Source organism: Rattus norvegicus, chromosome 18 (assembly GCF_036323735.1).
Source record: "Rattus norvegicus strain BN/NHsdMcwi chromosome 18, GRCr8, whole genome shotgun sequence".
In the NCBI taxonomy this organism is placed as follows: domain Eukaryota; kingdom Metazoa; phylum Chordata; class Mammalia; order Rodentia; family Muridae; genus Rattus; species Rattus norvegicus.
In genome coordinates this window covers 1,411,187-1,435,552 of record NC_086036.1, presented here as the reverse complement: position 1 = coordinate 1,435,552, position 24,366 = coordinate 1,411,187, and the positions used below count along the sequence as shown (strand labels likewise).

Below are 24,366 nucleotides of genomic sequence, written 5' to 3'. Positions count from 1 at the left end.
ACTGATTAACAATTATTATCCTTTAAATCATTAGTCCAAGCTGGAAATTGTATTAAATGATAACTACTCATTTCATCACCCTTTCCTCAGGCCCTGGTAACCTGCTCTACTTTGTCTCTCAATTTCTTCTACTCTCTCCTATAAATGGAATTAGATATATTTGTCTTTATGTGACAGGCTTATTTCATTTACCTAAATTCACCCATATCGCATTATATATTAGACTTCCCATTTTAAAGACTGGATAGTATCTCAGTGGACATATTTACTACATTATGTGTATACATGCATTAAATTTAAAAAGTTTTAAGTAAAAGGATGTTATACTACAAACATCAATCAGACAGTAAAGTGTTGGAAAGCGCCCTTTTACTAACAGCGGTGAAAAGCCATTGCTCTTCTACTGCTGAAAGCAAGGAGGAAGTTTGGCATGATAAAGAGGAGCCCAGAATGTAGAACAAGAGTGTTGAGAGAGTAGCTTCATATCTCCATCTGTCTTGTGGTTTTTTGTTTTTTTTTTTTTTTACTTTTTAATTTTTTTTTTATTTTCCCTTATTGTCTGAGACTAAGCACAACAGACCCAGACAGTGTAATCTGTAGATTTTATGAAAAGTAGAAGGTAGATCTTTAAGACTGAAAAGGAGTTGGGGAAATAGAGAATAACTAGTATTGCCGGCATAACTTAACTTCTTCATTCTTTGGAATTTGTTATATATGATAAATAAGCATATTATTAAGGAACTTGGTATGTTCTAGTTAGGAATTCTTTCTGTTGTTCATGTGACTGAAAAGACAAGCCTACCTGACTTCTTTCCCTCCTTCTAAGAATAATTATCTTGTTATCCTTAAAATACCTGGTGTACACAAGACACTTTTTTTTTTTTTTAATTTTTAAGATAGGGTTTCTCTGTGTAGTCCTTGCTGTCCTGGAACTTGCTGTATAGACCAAGATAGCCTCAAACTTACAGAGATCTACCTGCCTCTGCCTCCCGAGTGCTAGGATTAAAGGCATGCATCACCACTGCCTGTCTCATAGATGTATTTTATTTATGTTTGCTTTTTGATTTGTGTGTTTTATGGTACTGGATATCAAAGCCAGGTTCAATATAAATTTGACTACTGAACTATATATCCTCATCATCTTGATTATATGCTTTTAATCAAGAAGCAAAGGAGTAACAATTGGGTTTTTTAATTGTTGTTTCTTACATTTTTTTCAAGATTAAAAATTTTTAATGCATACGTTTATATATACCTGGGTTTATGTTGGTTGGTACACCATGTGAGTGCATGTACCTGTGGAATATAGAAGAGACCATCAAGTTACCTGGGACTGGAGCTACAAGTGGTTGTGAACTACCTGATAAGGGTGCTGGGAACTGAACTCTTGCCTTCTAAGAGTAGTAAGTGCTCATAACCACTGAGCCCATTTACAATGTTCTGTGTAGCTCTTACTGGTCTCAAACTCAGTGTCTGGTCAAAGATGAGCATGAACTTGATCTTTGTGCCCCTCAGTCCCTTGTGTTGCCATTACTAGTATGGGTCATTTATATCTAGTTTATGTGGTACTAGGGACTAGAAGCTAGGGCTTCATGCATCCTAGGTAAGCAGTCTATGAACTGGGTCATTTCCCCAGTATTATTTAATTTTTACTTGGCTTTGGTTTGGTTTCTTGAGATAGCCTCAGATAGTTTGGGATGGCCTTTAGCTATGATGACCTTGAACTTCTGATTCCACTTCCACAGTGCCAGCAGCCATTTTTGTGAAGCAGATTCTTTTGATATATTTCCTCTTGAATGTAAGAGAACATAATGATAAAAAGAGAAAAGGGAGAGTTCTATGGTAGTACTCTTCCTGCTCTGGTCATTTTTAAAAATAATTTTTTTTATTCGTGTGTGCACGTGTATATGCAAAGGTCAGATTCAGTGTCTTTTATTCTCTCCAACCTTTTCGTTTATTCTAGGTCTCTCCTTAATCTTGGAGCTCATTGATTAGCTAAGCTAGCTGAGCAGCAAACCCTAGGCACATCATCCTATCTCCTCCCCATCTTATCTAGCACTAGGATTATAATCATGTGCCAATGTACCTTCTTCCTAGCCCTGGAATACTAATTATTTTATGATGTCATACTGTGTATACAATGGTCCTACTTATTTCTTTTTTTTTTTTTTTTTTTTTGGTTCTTTTTTTCTGAGCTGGGGACCGAACCCAGGGCCTTGCGCTTCCTAGGTAAGCGCTCTACCACTGAGCTAAATCCCCAGCCCCATTATTTCTTAAAGATTGGTATGAGTTAATTCCTAGTGATATTTTTTATCTTGTGCTGCGTTTGATTTTTTTTTCCCCATTATCTGACATCCTATTTTCTTCTCTCTCTCCTTTCTACTTCCTTCTCCTTTAGGCTCATTTTTCCATCTGTTAGGTGCACCTTAAAGCATTTATATTTTTGGTAAAATTAGAAGTGACTCTTTTACTTTAGTACAGTCTGTAGGCAGTCTTATTAACACCACATCGTAATATTTTGTGCCTATGTCTTTGAATTACATATTTTTAACTTATATGTAAAACATAAAAATGTACATAGTGGGCTAATGTTTTGATACATTTGAATTATGCACAACTCTATTGAGAAAATACGAACTAACATTATTCAAAAAGGTAAAGGATTAAATTAGTTATTTTAAACAGCCATAAAATGTTAATAAAAGTGTTACTTTTAATTTCTCTGAATATTACCAGAATGAAGGATTTTTTTCTTTTAAATTAAAGCAGGAAAGTTTACAGAAAACAATCTACAAGCTTGAAGAACAACTGCATAATGAAATGCAATTAAAAGATGAAATGGAGCAAAAGTGCAGGTGAGACTGTCCTTCAGTGAAACTCTAATTAGAAGTTAGGTATATATTTTAGAATGTATACTCTGTCAACACCTAGAGGGATATGGAAGATGAGGATATCAAAGTTGCTACTTATGCACACCCATAAAAAGCTTCTTGGCTAGAATTGACAATAATACTGATAGTTTGTCATGTAGGTTGACTGTAGAGTGGTGCTTAGCATACCCAGGGCCCTGGCCCTGAGTTTCATCCCCAGCACTGCAAAAAGAAGAGTAAGGAACATTTGTGTTGGCATTAGGTACAGAAATGTTTTTGTCAGGTTTTTAAAAATTAGTTGCCACATTCATTTCCCTCCACTATGTTTTAAGTAGCTAATTGAAAGGAATTTCTGAAATGCAAAATAATCTTCTGAGCTAAAATGACTAATTTTCATTCTTCCACTGAGATTTTCTAGAGTATAATTGATTTAATTGTTTTGTTTCCTGGTTGAATCAAATTCTTTTGGTAACATGTATTTACAGAATAGAATGGCTCTCATCCTGTAGATTGCAACCCTTTTATGGGTCAAATGACCCTGTCATAGGGATCACTTAAGACCATCCTACATATTGGATATTTATATTACAATTTATAACAGCAAAATTGCAATGAAGTAGCAGCGACTTATTGTTGGAGGTCACTATACCAAGAGGAACTGTATTAAAGGCTTGCAGTAGGAGATTGAAAGTTACTGAAGTAGATGATGATCAAGGTATTTTAAAATAACTCAAAATAATGTCCAAACTTTTCGCTACAAATAATTTTATAATTATATTTTATGACTATTATTGAGTAAGAAATATAATTGTAGCAGATTTAGTATTCTGTAAATGGTATTGAGAAAACTTGAGAATACTAGAAGCATAGAAAATAATTAAGTTTTTTTTTCTGCCTACCTTTCCTGGTATATTATATAGCTAACTGTATAATTTAAAATTAAAAAGGCAAGAAGCATGTAATGAACAAACAACTGCAGCTGGATTTGGAAGGAATTTCTAAGAGTGAAGTGTAGAAATAAGGGAGGAAAGAGTAGATACAAACATGAAAATACTAAGACATTTCTACTTTAAAACTTAGGAGCTGTAAAGATGGCTCCTGCTTTTGCAGCCATGTAGTGTGGCTCACAAGCATCTGTAACTCCAGTTCCAGGGCATCCGACACCTTCTCATGGACTCCGTGGACATTGCACTCAAGTGTTTACATAACTTGCACACAGGCATACATGTGTGCATATTTTAAAATAAAACAACAATCTTTAAAAATTTTTAGAAAACCTAAAATTTTGTAGGTGTTGGTGAAGAAGGGTTTGAGGAAGAAATCAGAATAGCCAAAGCAGGTGATCATAGAAAAATTTGTAACCTCAAGAAAAGGAAATGACAGACTTAATCCCAACTCTTTAGGAAGCGAAGGCAAGAGGATTAAGAATTTTTTTTTAGCCCAGGCATTCAGATAATTTTAATTACATTCATTTACCAAAGATTGTGGGGCTGGAGAAATGGTTCAGAGTTTAAGAGCACTGACTGCTCTTTGAGGTCCTGAGATCCATTCTCAGCAACCATCTGTAATGGGATCCGATGCCCTCTTCTGGTGTGTCTAAAGACAGCTATCGTGTTCTCACATAAATAAAATAGATAAATCTTAAAAAGTAAGATTTTAGTCTGTGCCAAATAATGTGCATACCAACAATATAGTATTAAGTCAAAGAAGATATGACCCCTATTTATGTGGAGCTAGTAAACATTAGGGAAGGCAATATAATTATAAATTAATTGGTACATGGTAAGTTAGGAAGAATAAAATGATACAGTGTAATGTATAGCGCATGGTAGAAGAACACCATGGTTAATCCCCCTCACCTATAATCTCAGCACTGAAGAGGTAGAACAGGAAAATCACAAGTTCAAGGCCAGCCTAGACTACATAAGACTATGCCTGCTCCCTCAAAAAGAAAAAGAAAGAAAAGGAAAGGAAAAGAGAGAAAAGAAAAAATGAGGATTATATCATCAGATATAACTTGTAACTTTACTGAATGTTTTCAAAACTCAGAACCAAAAAGTTGGGTGAGAAGACTAAAGTGTTCTTTAGAAGAAAGTGTTAAAATCCAGGAATTATACATTGTGGAGGTCTTGTAAGGGGAGTTGATTAGCTGTTCGATAAGAAGAAAAGACGGAGATGAGCCTGGGAAAGTCGGGACAGTCAACATCTTAAAAGACTTTGTTTCTTCAACAAAGGAATTTGAAATTTACCTTAAGAATGGTGGAATATACAGAAGGTCATTAAAGAATTGGAAAATGATTTTCCATCATCTACTCACCATCTTACAGGCCAGGTATAGTATAGGCATGGCACTACCTATACTGCCAGTGCAGAGAGGGTCGGTCCTCCGCACTCCGAGACTGCCTAAGTAGAAAAGTGGAGCATCATCAAGGAAAACACCTAATGTCAATGTTAGGAGCCTCACTCTGCTTACGCTGTGCACCTGCACACATGTATACACACACCTACAGATTAAATACTCACACTGCGCACCTGCACACATGTATATACGCGCCTACAGATTAAATACTCACACTGCGCACCTGCACACATGTATACACACACCTACAGACTAAATACCTCGCTGGGTAATTGGCAGAACTTGACTTCTTAATTTTTCACTTGTTTGTTTGTTTTGGTTTTTTTGTTTTGTTTTGTTTGTTTTGTTTAAAAGAAACAAAAAAGGAAGATTAGTCAAGGATAATTCCCTGTTGATATAAAGTACTTGTATGTTCTAGAAGAAAAGGAAATTAATATTGAAGGGATCTGTATAGGACTATAAAATTTTGTTGCTACATCATTAATGTAATTTGGTACTGTTATAAATCATAATGTAAATATCTTGATATGCAACCCCCAAGGGACATGACCCACAGGTTGAGAACCACTGTATGAGAAAGTCAGAATTAGCTTAGAGACAAAGAATGGTGGAGATAATGCAGTTTGGGTAGATCTCAGACTTTGCCTACATTACCCATACATTTACTTATTTGATGTATGCCACTTTCTCATTATTCACTTAGTCTTTTAGGATAGATTGAGTGGCTTTTACTTGATAGCATACTGATTAGGAAGTTCAGAAATTGCAGGGCTGGGAGTTGAAGGCAGGATTTCTCTGTATGTCCTTTACTGTCCTGGAACTCACTCTGTTGACTAGGCTGGGGTCAAAGGCACATGCTATCACCACCTGCAGTTGAGAAATTCTTAATGGTAGATCCGTAGACCTTTTCCCAGGGGGTCTTTAAACTTGGAAGAGAAAAATATTACCTTTTAAAAATTTTTTTACTAGCATTGTGTGTATGAGTACAAAGGCGTGCATTTGTGGCACACGTGTGTGTGTGTGTGTGTGTGTATGTATGTATGTATGTATGTGTGTATGTATGTATGTGTGTAAGGTGTTAGATTGGGTCCCAAGGCACTGTTATTGCTGAATCATCCTGCTGTCCCCAGAGCTTTCTTTTTCGTTTCCCCAAGCAACAATCTATAGATAATAGACTGTAGCTATGAGTTTTTGCCAATAAAAGACAAGATGTTTTCCAGTATTGTTATTGATATTGCTGCATTATCACTGCATCTCAATTGTATTCATCACTACTTTGAAATTATTGCTACGTACCATGCCAATTAGAATATTACTAAGGAAACACTGAGCTATACATGTTTTTAAACTTTTTATCTGTATTTTGGTGTAATTGGCACCTTTTAATCTTACATAATTTGTGTGCCTTCAAAAATATATTTATTGCTCCACAGAAGCACACGTCTCATTAGACCAGTCAGACCACACACACACACACACCCCAGTTTTTAAGACAATCAAGTGAAAAAGACTGTTGATATTAACACTGGGTTATGAAAATAAATGAATTTATAATCTGTATTTTGTTGTGTTTTGTTTTTACAGAACTTCAAACATAAAACTAGACAAGATAATGAAAGAATTGGATGAAGAGGTACTTTTTAATTTACTAAGTACAAGTAATTTTTCTTTGTGTCATTTTTCCCCCTTTCATTTGGGTACGTTTCTAGAGGCAGTTTCATTTGAAATCACAAAGCATAATGAGAGATTAAGATGAAAATTTTACTTTAGATTCCAGGTTTAAGTTTACGGATTATACTTTGGTTCCCTTTGTACAACTTTATTCTAAGACCATTTTGAAATTTTAGTACATAAATTTCAACTTTGTGGTTTTTGAGAGCTGAAAAACAAGAAGCAAGATATCAAAAGTAGAAGCTACAACTATGTCAGAAAGGCAGACTGGGAAGAAAGATAAGAAATACTTCAAATGATTGATACAGACATGGTACCACAGGATTAGTAGGGCTTAGAATTGAGTTTACAAGTATTCATGTTTTCTATGATTTCCTATCAGCCTGGTTTAATTAGCAGAGAAACAGTGTTTCTTGATAGATGTTTGTGCACAAATATATAATAAACTTTTAGTCTTAGTTAACTTTCTATTTTGTGATGACTCTCTTAGGCAGAAATAGACAATCTTTATAGTCTTCTTCTAATGTAAATATCCTTTGTCTTTTAGACTTAATCTTTGATAAATTTTACGTTGTCCTGTTTTTCTTCCCTGGGGTAGTAATTCTACCTGTTAGTGATGTTTTTCTCTTTAATTTGTGGCTTAGGATATAAGTGTAGTCATCTCAAGATTTTGACAACTTTTTTTTCCATTAGTCTCAGTACGAACTTAGTCTTAATTAGCCCTCAATATTTCATTCTGATTGGTTAAGGAATCAGTCCTAAATTCAGATAAGCTATATATATGCTTAAGTTACTCATCCTTCTGAGTTCAAGATCGAGAGGTAGGTCTTAATTATTAAATTAATATATTCCTACTTAGAGGCAAAGTGAAAGTACTGTTCCCTCTTCTTACTACTAAGTACAGGTAAGATTCCTATACATTAAATGTAAAACAAATATGAGGCGATCCTGAGAAGTGGGAAGAAAGCTGACCAGCTCTGAGGTACTTGATTTCTAAGAAACACCACAGGCTTCTCAGTTGACAGAGTGCTTGAGTAGCCTAAGTTCTCACAACCTCATAAAATAGAGATGTTGGCACATGCCTATAATCCTGTATGTAGTGCTCTACAGACGCACACGTCTAGCATGTGCTGGGATCAGTGGAAATGGATGCTGGGAGAACAAAAGTCCAAGGTCATCTTTAAGTATATAGCAAGTTCAGTGCTGGCCTGGAACACTTCAGATCCTGTCTCAGAGAATAAATAAATAGTAGGAATATTATGGGTCCCTCCTTCCTGGCCTCAAAATAACAAGAGCAGACTTTATAGAACATAACCACATCATTAACATCATCTGTTCAACTGTGGCAGAATATACAGTCTTTTCAAGTACTTAAGAACCACATACCAAGATAAGTCTTGTCTGTGCCATGAAGTATACTTAAAGGAATCAGAATGATAGTGTGTACTGACCAAAATATAATCAGGCCAGAATGAGTAACAGGTAGATAACAGGAAAACTGAACATGTAAAAGTCAAATGAGAAAAAGATGAACTCAGAGGGATAAAAATACATTGGGATGATGATTATATATTCAAGTTTTTTATGTTTCAAAAACTGTAAAGCTTTCCACATTGAAAATATGTAATCAAATGTAAGAAAAAAGAAGAAAAAATACAAAATCAAAATTTGTGAGATAGAGTTAACACAGTGCCTAATGGAAAGATTATATAGCATGCATGTTCATATTAGAAGGAAAGTTGATAATGACGAATCTTAACAAAAACAGTGAAAAGAATAGAGGTCACTGCATTTGGAAATGACAAGGAAGAAAATGGGTGGAACAAAAGAACTTGTTTGAAAAGATCCACAGAATTGGTAAATCTCCAGCAAGGTTGACAGAGGAAGAAAGAATCAGAGTCACGAATGAAAAAGAGTTGTGAGGGAATGATGTGAACAACTCTAAACATGTCTTTTTTATTATTATTGAAAATTTTTATTCATTTACATTTGAAATATCCCCTTTCCTGGTTTCCTGTCCATAAGCCCCCATTCCATCCCCACTCCCCCTTCTATGAGGGTGCTCCCCCACCCATCTACCCACCCTTTCCTACCTCCCCGCCCTGACATTTCCCTACATTGGGGCATGGAGCCTTGACAGGACCAAGGGCTTCTTTCCCCACTGGTGCCCAACAAGGCCATCCTCTGCTACATATGCAGCTGGAGCCATGGGTATGTCTTTGGATGGTGGTTTAGTCCCCTGGGAGCTCTGGTTGGTTGGTATTGTTGTTCTAGTGGGGTTGCAAGCCCCTTCAGCTCCTTCAATCCTTTCTCTAACTCCTCCAGTGGGGTCCCCATTCTCAGTTCTATGGTTGGCTGCGAGAGTCAGCCTCTGTATTTAAACATGTCATTTAAATGTGAATTAAAGGAATTGCTTGAAAAATCTAGCATGCCACAACTCTGTGTGGAAAAGATCATTTCTATAGGTATATATAACGCTAAGGAGAGTGAATCCATCATTTTAAAACTCTTCCCCACCAGCACAAAAAAAGAAAATCTCAATGACCAGATAACTTCACTAGATTATTCTGCCAAGTTTAAAGAAAACAACAAATAATTTACAACACGTCAAAATAAGAACATTTCCTAATTCATTTTGTTAGACTAATAACCTTATATAGACTATAGAAAAAACTAGAGATCACTACCACTCACAACTACAAAGTCTTTAGCACAATACTAGTGTACATCTCAGCAGCACATAGATAACCTATGCGGGCTGGAGAGGTGGCTGTTCTTCCAGAGGTCCTGAGTTCAAATCCCAGCAACCACATGGTGGCTCACAACCATCTGTAATGCAATCTGCTGCCCTCTTCTGATGTGTCTGAAGACAGCTACAGTGTACATATATATAATAAATAAATAATTCTTTAAAAAAAGATAATCTACCTAACTAGTTTATTTCAGGGATGCAGCATTCATTTATATTATTTAATATTTAATATTTTAAAATCAGTCACTTAAATTCATCATATTAAGTCTAAGGAAGAAAAACCAAATGATCTTATCACTTGATACAGAAAAGGCATTAGAGAAAATGCAGTATCTATTCACAGTAAAAATTATCAGAAAATTCAAGTTGAAAAATGGCATATATTAAAACCAATATTTCACATCATATCTAATTGTAAAAGAATAAGTACTTCCCCCAAGGTCTGTTAATAACAAAAACACATCATCTCTCATCTCATCATTATTCAGTTAGTACTAGAACTTGTGGTCAGGACATATAACCAAAAAAGGATCAGAGAAGAAGAGGAAAGCCTGTCTATGTGTCTTTTGCAAGAGACACAATGATCAAAACTGTATGATCTTGACTTAAGAGATCAAGAGTATTGGCTGCTCTTTCAGAGGTCCTGAGTTCAATTTCCAGCAACCAACTGGTGGTTTGTAACCATCTATAATGAGATATTATGCCCTCTTCTGGCCTGTAGGTATGCATGCAGGCAGAATGCTGTATACATGATAAATAAATCTTTTTTTAAAAAAAAAGAAAGAAACCCACACAATTATGGTCAACTAATCTGTGACAAAGTTGCAAAAACATTTTGGTGGAGGAAAGGTAATTCTTCAACAAACAGTACTGGAGCAATTGTGGGCCAAAATTTGAACCTTAATGTGTCATACTTTGTGATCATTAACTTAATAGTAGATTTAAGCAAATATAAAAATATAAAGCTTTTAAGAGCTTTGAGTTGATGACTCATGGTTATAATGCTACCAACAAGTTTCCAAGTGCTGAGACTACACATGAATGCCTCCGTGCGCAGCTTCAAGTTAGATTTAAAGTTAAAAGAGATGACACAGTAGGCAGAGGCTCTTGTATGTAGGCCTGATAACTGAAGTACCACCCAATAAAGTGGCAGGAGGAAATGGATTCCTGAGTTCCTCAGACCTACACATGCACACTGAATTTTAAAGTTAAAATGACAATCTTAGAGAAGTGAAACTACTATGGAGATCCATCTATATCACCTCTACAAATCTCTGATAATATCTACATAAAAGATAATGTTTACTTACAGATAGGGAGATTTGGAAAAATCACATAGAAAAGCAAAATTTCCTGATGCCACATTTCAAATACAAAAACAAAGCAACAAAATCATGGCATGTCTTACTTTGTAAGACATGTTTTATATGTTACTGCAAAGCTGTCACTAGAATGTACTCCCCGGGTCTCAGGTCATGGCTGAGTATGACTGGAACCCTATGACGGGAAAGCAGTGCAGAGACAGGTAGGCCCTAAAGCTCACTGCCAACCTGATAATCGACTGGCCTCTGTGGAAGATCCTACTGCATTTCAAACTCATTTGTGGAAGACTGCCACTGCATTAAAAGAAGTTGTGTTTGCTAATGGAAGCTTTTCTGGGACTGCTCAATCTGCTTCTCAATATAATTTTAACCACATTTAAGAAAGAAAGGGTTACTACTTGTATTCCTATGCCATATTTGTTCTTAATAGGTAGATTTAATTTTACTAATGGATTTGCTTGTATTAACTGTCATTTGTATTCATGTATTAATTCATCTACTCAGTTTAATATGAATCAAGATTCTATTATGATTATTCAGCAAAAACTATATGTATGGATGCCTGTTAATTTGGGATGTCATTTGTCTCAAGATCCTCTTAATCATGTGATTATTGAAATTTTTTAGTAATCTGCTGAAGAGAAATAAAAGAATGATTGGAATTATGGTAGCTACTATTTTAAGACTTTTTACTGTTGCTACTTTGGCAGTAGTTTCCAGCATAGCACTAAAAACATCTATTCAGACGAAACATTGTCTTCTCACGGGTGGCGTTCCAGCCCCTACTTGCACCTGTCACCAGTCCTTACTTGATCCTGCCTGGGAGCTGCATCTCTATGTCTCAACACCAACCAGTCTTCCAGTTGTTGAGCACAGGTTCAGTGAGAGACCATGTCTCAAGTGATAAAGAGAAACAATAGAGGAAGGCACCTGACAGTGGCCACTGGCCTCCACACATGTGCACACATGCATACACACATATACATAAGCACAACTGAAAAAATGGAATATACTATCTGATTTTAAGCAAAAAATGGATCTTAAGATTTCATCTGAAATATTTTTAAAGAGCAAAATACTCCCTGAACTGTGTGTCAGTTGTAATTGTTGTCATTATAATTTTAGGGGAATCAAAGAAGAAATCTAGAATCTGCGGTGTCTCAAATTGAGAAAGAAAAGATGTTGCTACAACATAGAATTAATGAGTACCAAAGAAAAGTGGAACAGGAAAATGAGAAAAGAAGAAATGTAGAAAATGAAGGTAAATTATTCTTTTTAAAACGTTGGACTGTCTAGGTAGACACTACTGCTGGGCTATAACCGCAGCCCTCCACCCATATTTTTGTCTAATATTGAACCGTCTTTATCATGAGGTTGCCTTAACTACAGTAATATGCAGATAAGTTAAATAACCCAAATCTTCAGTTACGTTTATGACTTACTAAAGCCTGTAAATGTTATTTAGCTACGATAATGATGATTACAATTATGTTCATACCAGAATCATCTGAGAATCATTGAAGACCATAAATATCAGAGCTGGGGAGATGACTCTGTAATAAAGAGCACTGGTTGTTTTTTAAGAGGACCCAGGTTCAATTCTCAGCACCCATAAAGTGACAAGCACTTGTAATTCCAGTTCTAGGGTATTCAGTGTCCTCTTCTGGCCTCCGCACACACTATACACACACCGTGCACAAGCATACATGCAGGCAGAACTCCCATACACAAAAAAACCTAAAAACAGACTATTCATACCCAAAGTCCAAAGATTTCTATTTGAATTATGATATAGATACATGATCTGGCAACAGTATTTCTATAAACTCAGACATTTCTAACAAGCTCATTTGAGAACTGTTAAGCTAGAGTTGCCACACTCCCACCCCCAGTAGTAGCGCAAGCTAGCCTTGAATTTATATCTGCCTCTATCTTCCAAGTCCTGGGATTAAAGTCATGTGCTATGACCTTTGGCTAGAATTTTATATTTTCATGCCAGTATTGCAATTATATTACATTTAGAAGTGTTTTTATGCCATTTGATAACAATGATTTTATTTCTAGTTTATTTTATAAATGTACATACATGTATGCAATCTCATGAATATTATACAGGGTTCTTATAGAACTGATAAAAGTATAAACAGTATATTCCATGATAGATATTGGAATATCTCTCATAAAAAACAGCTTAACAAAAGAAAAAGCATCTCCTTATATTACTAAATATGTATATATTTCTGTAGATACGCATATATGGTATATTTAGATTCATCTTAGGGTTTGATTCATAGATTCACCTAAAAAGGAAAAACAGTAGTTGTAGAAGAGTCAGTTAAGGGAAAAAAAAACTGTAGAGGAGAATCCTCGTTATTCTACCATTTACTATCTTTTGATTTTTGTACCATTTTAAAAATACTGAATTATTCAAGTAATTTTGATATTCAAAAGTCAAAAACTAGCTTTATAACTAACTTTGGTGGTATATTCCTATATCCCAGCACTCAGGAAGGAGTTAAGGCAGGAGAATAATTTGAGTTCTTGTATTTGAGAAGAGCCTTCAGGGTAGATCAAATCACCCCTTGCGGGCAAGGGGATTCTGCAAAAGTAGCTTTGTACTATTACACCAATAGATTTGTCCCATGAAGGCAATAAAAGAATTTGGAATACTATAGTATTGGAAATGGTTGTTTTACTTTATTGTAAAGCCATGCTCTACTTTTTGATAGATTTAGAATATAAGAACTTGTAAGATAGAATTTGTTTTGGGAGTGGGAATGGACCTAATTTCACTGATTGTTGTGGTCTAAGAATAAATTTTATTACTAAAAAGATGGATTTTTTTTCCTAACAAAATATGTAATTTCTACATAATCTTAAACTTCCAGTTTCTACACTAAAGGACCAGTTGGAAGACTTACGGAAAGCAAGTCAGAGCTCACAGCTTGCTAATGAGAAGCTGACACAGTTACAGAAGCAGGTCGGTTCTTCATCAGGATTGCTTTAAATTATAGTTAATTTAAAGAAACATGGTGTTTGGTCAACCTTCTTTCTTTCTTTTTTAACAGTTAGAAGAAGCGAATGACTTACTTAGGACAGAATCAGACACAGCTGTAAGATTAAGGAAGAGTCACACAGAGATGAGCAAGTCAGTTAGTCAGCTGGAGTCTCTGAACAGAGAGTTACAGGAGAGAAACAGAATGTTAGAGAATTCCAAGTCACAAGCAGACAAGGATTACTACCAGCTGCAAGCTGTATTGGAAGCTGAGCGAAGAGACAGAGGCCATGATTCTGAGATGATTGGAGACCTTCAAGGTAATACTTTTTCTTATGTGAAATATATGTCACAAGATTTATCATTGCAAGTTTTTATTTTATTGTATATGTTTTTGTGAGGTGTGTGGTGCGTGGTAGAGAGAGAGCTGTGTGTTGCATGGGGCACGTGTGAGTGGTCAGAGAAAAACTTGGTAGAACTAACTCATTCTCTCTGTCTTCACTGGGTTTCTAGGGATTGAGCTCAGGTTGGTAGGCTTGCGTGGTGAGCCCTTTACCTTCAAAGCCACTCTGCCAACCCCTCCCTCCCTTCCTTCCTGCAGTGGTCTCTAGCCATCATCCAACTTTATGGGCCTGGGACAACTCCTTACCAAAAATGATCAGGTGTTAGGAAAGGTTGGGATTAGTTATTAGCATTCTTTGTTTAACTAAAAAGCAGGTTAGACATAACTGACAGTGAATAAAAGGAAACGTTTTAGAAGGTTAATACCATTTGGTTTGTTTTCCAAAGATAACTGCCTTCACTTCCCAGATATTTTCCTGGTTTGTTGCTGTTCAGTAGCAGCATCCACACTATCTATACAAAAAACACACATGAGAATTGCCAGGCCTCTTAGAAAAGATGGAGGATGAGAGGAGAGAGTGTGTTTTAACATTAGTCATGGAAAGGAACATATTTTGGGTCTCCTGAAACTTGATCATTAGGTATAATTCTGTGGACAGAGGTCAGGTCAGTTTTTGTGACTATGGAAACGGAAATTAGGAGTTCCCATTGGCTCATAGCTGAAGAAAGTTGTACAGTCTTATCTCTCAGGCACCAGGCTTAAAATAGGTCTAGATATAGCCAAGAAAGGAGCCTCTTTGTAATTACTGAAAAGCCTCACTTATTTAAGTGTAGTTTTTCTCGTTGCTTTTATACAGCAAATTAGCCATGTAAAAATCTCTTTGGTCAAGGATTAATTCTATAAATCCTTCTAGTTCTTAAAATTGTTGATGTTTGTTATCTCTTGCTTATGACTAAGCTTTGGACTACTTGGTTCCAAGTTTTACACCATCATCATGTGTTGTAGTATATTTTTAATCTCAATCGGGAGTTTCTACCATTCCTTAGATCATTCAGTTCCCAGATAAAATATGCAAGCCTTTTATATTTAAGCATTAAAGCTGTACAGATAACTACCCTCTATGCTGTAATGTCTACTTCCCTGCTAATAATCCTGAGATATGACTTAATGTGTTTTTTCTGGGCTGCTCTTACTCCAATTGGCCAGCCCTGGTGTCCCTTCTTCTCCATCTTCTCTCTTCCCTCCATGGTATCTCTCAGCCCCCAATCCCTGGGAACCTAAACACTGCCTACCTCCCTTCTGCCCAGCTATAGATTATAGGCATCTTTACTCAACCAGTAGTTTTAAGGAGAAAAGTTACATAGATCTGAAGATTTTCTCGTTTCTGGACACAACCAGAACTTGGGGGCCAGTATTTAGCATTACAAGACATAGCAAACAACCAAACTTCGATAATCATGTTTATTGTCTTTTAACAGAATCTTTTAAATATTGGTGAAAGCTAGGAAAACTTTATAGTATGATTTATTAGGTTTATCTTTTTTTCATTGCTTATTTTGTTTTGTTTTTTACTTAAGTCTTATTTTGAGGTTTTGTTTTGTTTGGAACTATCTCAGTATGTGTCCATGGCTGACCTGAGAACTCAAAGATCAGCTTGCTTCTCCCTCTTGAAGATTGAGGTGTCACCCATTCTGATTTTGCTGTTTGCACCTAACTCTATAATATGTTATCCCAAACTCATAGCAGTTTATAGTAGGGTTTAAATCTAAAAGTCTCTGCTACCCTGAGTGCTGGAATGCCAACTGCATTCTTTTGAATATATACTTAGGTGTGAAATTGCTAGGTCATGTAGTAATTCTGTGCTTAACTTTTCTGGGACTGCTAAACTTTTTTTTTTTTTTTTTTTTGGTTCTTTTTTTCAGAGCTGGGGACCGAACCCAGGGCCTTGCGCTTCCTAGGCAAGCGCTCTACCACTGAGCTAAATCCCCAACCCCAACTTTTTTTTTACACTTGCTGAACTATTTCATTTTCCTCACCGAGAAATTAGGATTCGGATTTTTCCATGGTGTTAAAATTGACTGCCTGAATAGGAATGAGCTCATGTATTACTGTGGTTTTAATTTATTTCCTAATAAGTTAATGATGTTGAATATCTGATACCCAGTTGTTTTAGTGCCATTTAAGAGGCTTGTCCCTTGGCTGGAAAGATGGCTCAGTGGTTAAGAGCACTCACTCACTGCTCTTCCAGAGGTCCTGAGTTCAATTCCCAGCACCTACATGGTGGCTCACAAGCATCTGTAATGGGATCCAATACCCTCTTCTGGTGTGTCTGAAGACAGCAGCAGTGTAGTATAGTATATTCACATATATACAATAAGTGAATCTTTAAAAAATCTTTTTTAAAAAAGAAGCTTGTTCTCTCTCTCTCTCTCTCTCTCTCTCTCTCTCTCTCTGTGAGTGTGTGTGTGTGTGTGTGTGTGTGTGTGTGTGTGTGTGTGTACGTACACAAGAAAGAGTATATACATACTCTTGTGGAGGCCAGAGGTCACTGTATTTCTTAGGCCTTATCCTTTTCTCTTTAAATGGTTTTGACATTTTTGTTAAATATTGATTGTGGATAAGATGTAGTTGAATTCTTAACCTAGCATTCATCATTAAGGGCCTAGATCTAATTCCTGGGGCTGGAAAAATTTTTTTTCACTGAATGAAAAAGAGAGGCAAAAATTTCTATTAGTAAATGAAAGGATTTGGCTGTGAAGGAGGCATAGTGGGTGAAGTGCAAGAATGAGCACCTGAGTTCTGATCCATGGCAGCCGTGTAAAAACCATGTCAGGAAGTATGTTTCTGTAACTTTAGCGCTGATCTGAGAGACATGCAAGTCTCCAGGGGGTCACTGGCCAGCCAGTATAGCTGAAATAAAGTAGATGAGTTTCAAGGTCAGTAAGAGATCTGTCTTTAAAAACCAAGGTAGAAAAGTAATTCAGGAAAACACCTAGTGTCAACTTAACACCCTCTATTCTCACCTGCACATAGATGTGTTCTTGACTGATATCACACACACATACACATACTTCCCCGCCCTCTCTGTGTATGGCTTTACTTCTGTTTTTTCAAGTCTCTTTTATTCAAACATTATTTTTGCCATACGTCAGCACCATATTTTGACCAAAGTAGTTTTAGAGCAGGTGTTGAAATTGGGAGATTTCATTTGTTCAACATTATTGTTCTTCCATAATATTATTTTAGCTTTTCTTTAATTAGCTTTTTCATTTCTGCAGAACATACTTTTAGAATTTCAATAATGATAAAATGTCTTTATTCATTATTTTAGGTCGTTATTGTCATCTTATAATTCTCCCAATCTATGAACACAGGCTATTTTCATTTATCATTTTTTTTAGAGTTTTTTTTTTATGTTTTGTGTTTTATTTGGTTTATTTGGTCTGATTGTGGTACCCAAGGTAGCCTTAAACTGCTGGGCTCAAATACTCTTGCCTCAATTTACTGTTCGGGTGAAATTATGGTCATCCTTCTTTGCATCTTCATTTTTCAGTGAATGAGCCCTTTTCTTCCTTGACTGTCCTCCTTTTTTTTTTTTAATTTACATTTCAAATGCTGTCCCATCCTCACTCCCCATGCTTCCATGATGGTGTTCCCCCACCCATCCACCCACCCCTTCCTGCCTCCCCACCCTGACATTACCCTACACTGGGGTATTGATCCTTGGCAGGACCAAGGGATTCTCCTCCCATTGGTGCCCAATCTGGCCATCCTCTGCTACGTATGCAACTGGAGCCCTGGGTCTGTCCATCTGAGCATCTTTTGGGTATATGCTTGGCTATCTTTCTAGGCCAGCGGTTCTCAACTGGTGGTTCATGGCCTCCTTTGGGATTGAAAGATCGTTTTACGAGGGTTGCCTAAGACCATTGGAAACCATAGATATTTACATTATGGTTCATAATAGCAAAATTAAGAGTTATGAAGTAGCAACAATGATAATTTTATGGTTGCCAATTACCACATGAGGAACTGTATTTAAGGATCACAGCATTAAGAAGGTTAAAGAGTCTGGGTGTGGTGGTACTCGCCTTTAATCCCAGCACTTAGGAGGTAGAGACAGGTGGATCCCTGAGTTTGAGGGCAGCCTAGTCTACAGAGTGAGTTTCAGGACAGCCAGCGCTACACAGAGAAACCCTGTCTGGGAGGGCAGAGGAGAGGAGAGGAGAAGAAGGTTAAGGAGAACCACTAGGCTAGTGAGTTAAAAGTTTGCTGTTCTTGCAAAAGGACCTGGGTTAAGTTATTAGCACCCATTTGGCAGTTTACAACTATCTAATTCCAGTGCCAATGAACCTGTTGCCCATCTCTGGCCTCCATCAGCACTGCACACAGTGGGGCATATAACATACATGCAGGAAAAACATTCATACATAAAAATAAAAATTCAAAACTGAGCATTAACAAACACCAAGTCCATCAAATTCCTCCATCATCCACCTCCTCACTCCCAAATAATCAGTTATGATTTATAATACTATAAATTAGTTTTGCTTTAACGTTTTTCCTCACTTTATAGCACGAATTACGTCTTTACAAGAAGAGGTGAAGCATCTCAAACATAATCTTGAAAGAGTAGAAGGAGAAAGAAAAGAGGCTCAAGACATGCTCAATCATTCAGAAAAGGTAAATGACTTACTGTTCTAATATTATGGTTATCAAAGGTTTAAGGTAGTTTTATAGCATTCATTTGTAATGTTTGTTTTTTATTATGAAATTGTTTTCATGTGTGGGAATGTATGCATGATATATTTGGCATCTTGTTACCATATTATTTTGTGTGCACTCTAAGAAGTTAGAGATTTTTAAAAGATAATTATATTACTTTGGTTTGGAAATAACCTTTTAATAAGAAAACTGTTCCTAGTTCCTTTGTACACAGGTAAGAGGAAGGTATTAACCCTTGTATATTAAATCATACAAAGAGAGAAATAAAGGACTGAATCCTAGCACACTCTGTTGTTAGTAAAACATAAAATATAAAAAGACCAAAGTAATTGACTTTTATATCCTCTCCCTCTATCTATCTGTCCCCCTCCCTCTACCTGTAGCATCATGCATCATGGCACATATTTAGAGTCAGGACAACTTGGTGGGAGGAGGCAAATTTCAGTTCTCTCCTTTACCATATGGATTCCAGGGATATAACCAGGGCTATCAGGCTTAGTGGCAAGTGTTTTTACCCAGTGGGGTCTTCCTTCTGGACTCTACATTTATTTACAATTTTATCAAAAATTCACTGCTAAGTATCTTCCTTGTTGAAGAAAGTATCAGTTACTTTACAGATCTAGTGTCTCCCTCAAGAAAATGATTTTAAAAGCAACTGCTTTGGGATGTTCTATCCCTGAGTAGTTTCTGTTAAACAAGCTGATATAAATGTGAAATAGGATGAAAGAAAGAAGAATAAACTTTGAAAGGACTGTAATTTATTCGTACTGTTCTCACCTAAACATTTCACTACCTTGTCCCAAGATGTTTCATCTTTTAAAGAGAAACAAACCAAATTTAGATAGAAATATAGATTCTTAAATTTTAAAAGAGTTTTTAAAGACAAAAATGAAATAACAAAGTAAAAGGTTGTTGCATTCATTTGTTACTGCAGTGTAAACTGTCCTGAATGTACCTAGGAGCACAGGGAGCTCTGCATCAGCTGTGGTGTATGCTCCAGGAAGGGGCACTTAGGAAAGTGTTCATCTCCAGCAGAATATTGAGAAATGTAAGATTTAATTATGCACCCTGTAGTCAGTTTATTATATCCCATGGCTCTCATTCTAATTTTCTTAGGAAAAAAATAATTTGGAGATTGATTTGAACTACAAGCTCAAGTCTATTCAGCAGAGGTTAGAACAAGAAGTAAATGAACACAAAGTAACCAAAGCGCGGCTAACTGACAAGCATCAGTCTATTGAAGAGGCAAAGTCTGTTGCCATGTGTGGTAAGTGTCACTTATATGCATATTTTTTATTAGGTTTAAATAATACTTAGAGACAGTTGATTTTGATCTGTGGTAGAGAGAATAAATAAACATTGTTATCTGAGAAGAGAGTACCTTTTATTATATCTTCTTTTTTATCACAAATTTACCTTTTGTAGTTTTTCTTTACCTACTATGTCTTTACTATAAAAGTTAGTGAACTCATCCTAGGCATGGTGGCCCCACCTGTAATCTAAGCACTAGAATAGCTAAGGCAAGGCAATTTTGGTGATAGAGTTTGGGTCTAAAACAAAATAAAATTAGTGGACTCTTTTATTTTCCCAGTTTTTAATCTATCTGTAGATTTTTTTCTTCCCTATACATTCTGGACCTTATTGTTATTTAACTGCTTTTTTGCCTCAATTTCTTGTTTACTTTGCTTTATGGTCTCCAGTCACAATCACAGTTTAGAGCAGCCAGTTGCCTTGTATTATTATCTCAAGTATACTTAAGATCAGTAATCATCCACTATGTTATCTCCAATGACAAGTCTAATGCATGCTCTTTAAAAACAACTCTTGCTATCTGGAGATGCCTTACAAAGAGGAACAGTGGAAGTAGGGTGATCTGGTGGTAGCAGAATGCAAAGAAGCACAGAGGACAAAATTGTGAGGAAAGGGAGACAGTAAAAGAAGCAAGAAGGGGAGGCTAGAGAGATGGCTTAGTGGTTAAGGGCACTGACTGCTCTTCCAGAGGTCCTGAGTTCAATTCCCAGCAACCACATGGTGGCTCACAACCATCTGTATGTAATGAGATCTGATACCCTTTTCTGGTATGTCTGAAGACAGCTGCAGTGTACACATATAAATAAAATAAATATTAAAAAAAGAAGAAGAAGCAAGAAGGGCTCAGGTGTTTAGTTTGGAACAAATGAATCAATGATTATATCTTCCACAGAGGGTGATAGAAGTGTGGGGTAGAAGTGATTAGGGGATAGAGAAAAATAATTCTTTCAGTATGTTAAATTTGGGGGCTAGAGATATGGTTTCAACGGCAGAACACATGCTTAGCCTGCTTGAGGTTCTGAGTTCAAACCTCAGCACATTCCCCCAAAACAGCTTTTATAATTGTATTAGGTAGCTATCTAGATGGATATACTACTCCATTGGTATGCAAATCTGAAACTCAAGGATAGGTATCTAGAATTAAAATATAACTGAAATGAATTTCTGTTAAATTGGAGAGAAGGGACTTAGGAGGTAATGATTATGTTATCACAGCTGAATTTATAAGGTTAGGGAAAAAGTGAACTGCCACTTTGTCACCTCAAGAGCAGGCTCCAAGAAAAAAACTATGCAACTCTACTGGCATGACTATGGAAACTCTAAAATTCTTAACTTACAATATTCTAGAATAAGGCAATATTCTAGGTAAAGGCTAGAATCTTCTCAGAATATTGAAAGAGGGATTCTGCAGCCATAGACTCCTGTCATTGAGTTGCACAGAATTCCTATTCGAAGAAGCCTCTTTGAAAAATTTTCCAGACCAATACAAGGTAGAGATTAATAACTATAGTCATATTTTTCTATTCTTTACCTTCATTTCATTTCCTAATTACTCTTTTCAACTACACCCTTAATCTTCTAGTCTAAATGGTATTGAATTCTCCATCTTTTTTGAGCAGGGGCTAAATTGAGACATTTTAAAAATTATTTTTATCTCTTACAACTATTTCTTCAGAGATTCTTATATATATTATTCAAATGTACTTAGAATATTTATAATTAATATCTATTGTAGTAGCAGAATAAATCAGATTTTAAAGATCAATTTTTAGGCCATTTAAAGGGAAATGTATTGAGGTGCTCTTTAAATGTATGTTTGTAATTTTTTTCTGTTGCAGAAATGGAAAAAAAGCTGAAGGAAGAGAGAGAAGCTCGAGAGAAGGCTGAAAATAGAGTTGTTGAGACTGAGAAGCAATGTTCTATGCTAGATGTTGACCTGAAACAGTCTCAGCAGAAGCTAGAACATTTGACCGAAAATAAAGAAAGGCTGGAGGATGCAGTAAGACACAGTGCTCATTTTTCCCATCTTTTAAGAGAAATTATTCTAGATTGTAACTGGAGAATCTTGTGTATATTTGAAACACAGGAGAAGATTTGAATGAAGTATGTGTTCACTGCTTATATGATTATCCCAGCACTTAGAATTTTCATTTCAAATAGCTATTTAACATTCATTCCCTAGGACTGAACACATTGTGTATTACAGCAGTGCATTCAACTCTATCAAAATTTTTTAGTTCCTCCTAGAAGAACTAGATTGCTTAAAAAAGCAAACTATCAAAGAGAATCTATGTTTAGAAAAGCATTAAAAAATTAACTGCTGTTGGAGTGGCTTGCATTAATAGAAAACATGTATTTATAATACTATTGATAAAAAGATAAAACCGTTTGTGGATGGTTACTATCTGAGTTTTAGAAATTACTTGTAGGTAGTTCTAAGACTGACTTGTCTTGGTGGGTTGTCAGTACAGATTGTGTATTTGGTAAGAAGGTAGGTAAGCCGTGGGTAAGAGGAAGCAAATCAGAGAAGAAAAAATAACTTGCAGTTGTCACATGGAGCCAACCCTTGGGCTCTAAAGAAACTGGTGTTCTTTTAAAATGTACAGAAATGTATAGGTGAAAACAGTCTTAGGAAAATTAATGTATTTCTATATAGACTTGACTAAGAAAAGGTTAGAAATAAACTAGCAAGCAGGATAACTACACATTGAAACTTTGGAAGATGGAGCTGGAGATGACTCCGATATGAAGGACATCAGCTGCTCTTCAGAAGAGCCCAGAACCACAATGGCAGCTCGCAGTCACAGCTCCAGTTTCAGGGATCCAGCACCCTCTTCAGGCACCAGGAACATCTATAATACACACACGCAACCCATAGGCTAAACAGTATACACATAAAGTAAAATAACCTTTTTTTAATCTAAAAAATTTTTTAAAGGCGTCTTTCATTCTTTTGTTCTTAAGGAAAGTAAGGTGCATATGATCTGTACACTATTGGGAACAGGCAGCCTAGAAAGATTACATTCAAGACCTCCAAAGATATGGGATTCCATGAGCGTTAAGGAAAGCCTTGCTATGGGTGTGTCATCCAGGAGCTTAAGAATAGACTGCATTTGAGATCATTCATTAAATCTTGGAGCATTCTGTAGTGCCTGAGCATCCAGAGAAGGGTCAGACAGGACAAGGACATATACAAGACAGGGTGAGGGACTCTGCCGTTTGATGATTTCTGTGATAATCGTTTTGCAGATAGCAGGTGAAGAGCATGTTGTACACGGCTGCAAGAGTTTTGATTGGCTAATAAGTGCTTAATAAATATTAACTATTTCCTGAGCTTTAAGATTATATAGAATAGAAACACTTGTGGGGTAAATTAAAATTTGGAGTGTTTCCTCACACATGACTTTTATCTTTCTTTTCTCAAATTTTTGGACTACTTGAAACTAAGGTTTTTCTTTTCCCCACAGATTTCATACCTAAAATTTACTACTATTTTCACTTAGTAATAAATAGGCAGTAATAGACACAAGGAGTGTACAAGGGATGATGATGACAACAGTGACGATGTATTTGTACTCAGCTGATTTGTATTCTTTGATATGTGTTACTATCAAATGAGTAAGGTGGCTAAGATGCCATTGTTTCTCTCACTCACAGGTTAAGAGTCTCACCCTGCAGCTGGAACAGGAATCCAATAAGCGGATCTTGCTACAGAGTGAACTGAAGACTCAAGCGTTTGAAGCAGACAATTTAAAAGGGTTAGAAAAACAGATGAAACAGGAAATAAATACTTTATTGGAAGCTAAAAGATTGTTAGAATTTGAGTTAGCTCAGCTTACAAAGTAAGTTTTAAAAATACCTTTTTGTGTTTTCATTGGCTTATAGATACTTTGATATTTTATATGTCCAGATGGTCTCAAAATTTATGAAAAAGACAAAAATTGTGATAAAAGAATTTACTTGCAAAGATTTGCAAGGAAGTTCAAGCTTTGGGAGGACGGGCTTATTAAGTTTTTTTTTT

The 24,366-nt window shown here is 36.1% G+C and overlaps 1 protein-coding gene across 3 annotated transcripts in view; it reads left to right on the top strand.

Moving 5' to 3' along the window:
- Positions 1-24,366, top strand: part of Rock1 (Rho-associated coiled-coil containing protein kinase 1) — a 121,859-nt gene that overhangs the window by 73,666 nt on the left and 23,827 nt on the right. For 2 of the 3 annotated variants that reach the window (NR_171200.1, NM_001389239.1), the window contains exons 12-20: positions 2,767-2,855; positions 6,814-6,862; positions 12,100-12,235; positions 13,863-13,954; positions 14,043-14,289; positions 18,886-18,992; positions 20,151-20,301; positions 22,184-22,344; positions 24,003-24,187. Coding sequence is in view for 2 of the 3 variants with exons in the window: in NM_001389239.1 (NP_001376168.1) it covers positions 2,767-2,855; positions 6,814-6,862; positions 12,100-12,235; positions 13,863-13,954; positions 14,043-14,289; positions 18,886-18,992; positions 20,151-20,301; positions 22,184-22,344; positions 24,003-24,187 (1,217 nt within the window). In the remaining variant the exon portion in view is untranslated. The remainder of the gene's footprint in view (positions 1-2,766; positions 2,856-6,813; positions 6,863-12,099; positions 12,236-13,862; positions 13,955-14,042; positions 14,290-18,885; positions 18,993-20,150; positions 20,302-22,183; positions 22,345-24,002; positions 24,188-24,366) is intronic. The other variant, XM_006254401.5, reaches the window with a different exon arrangement.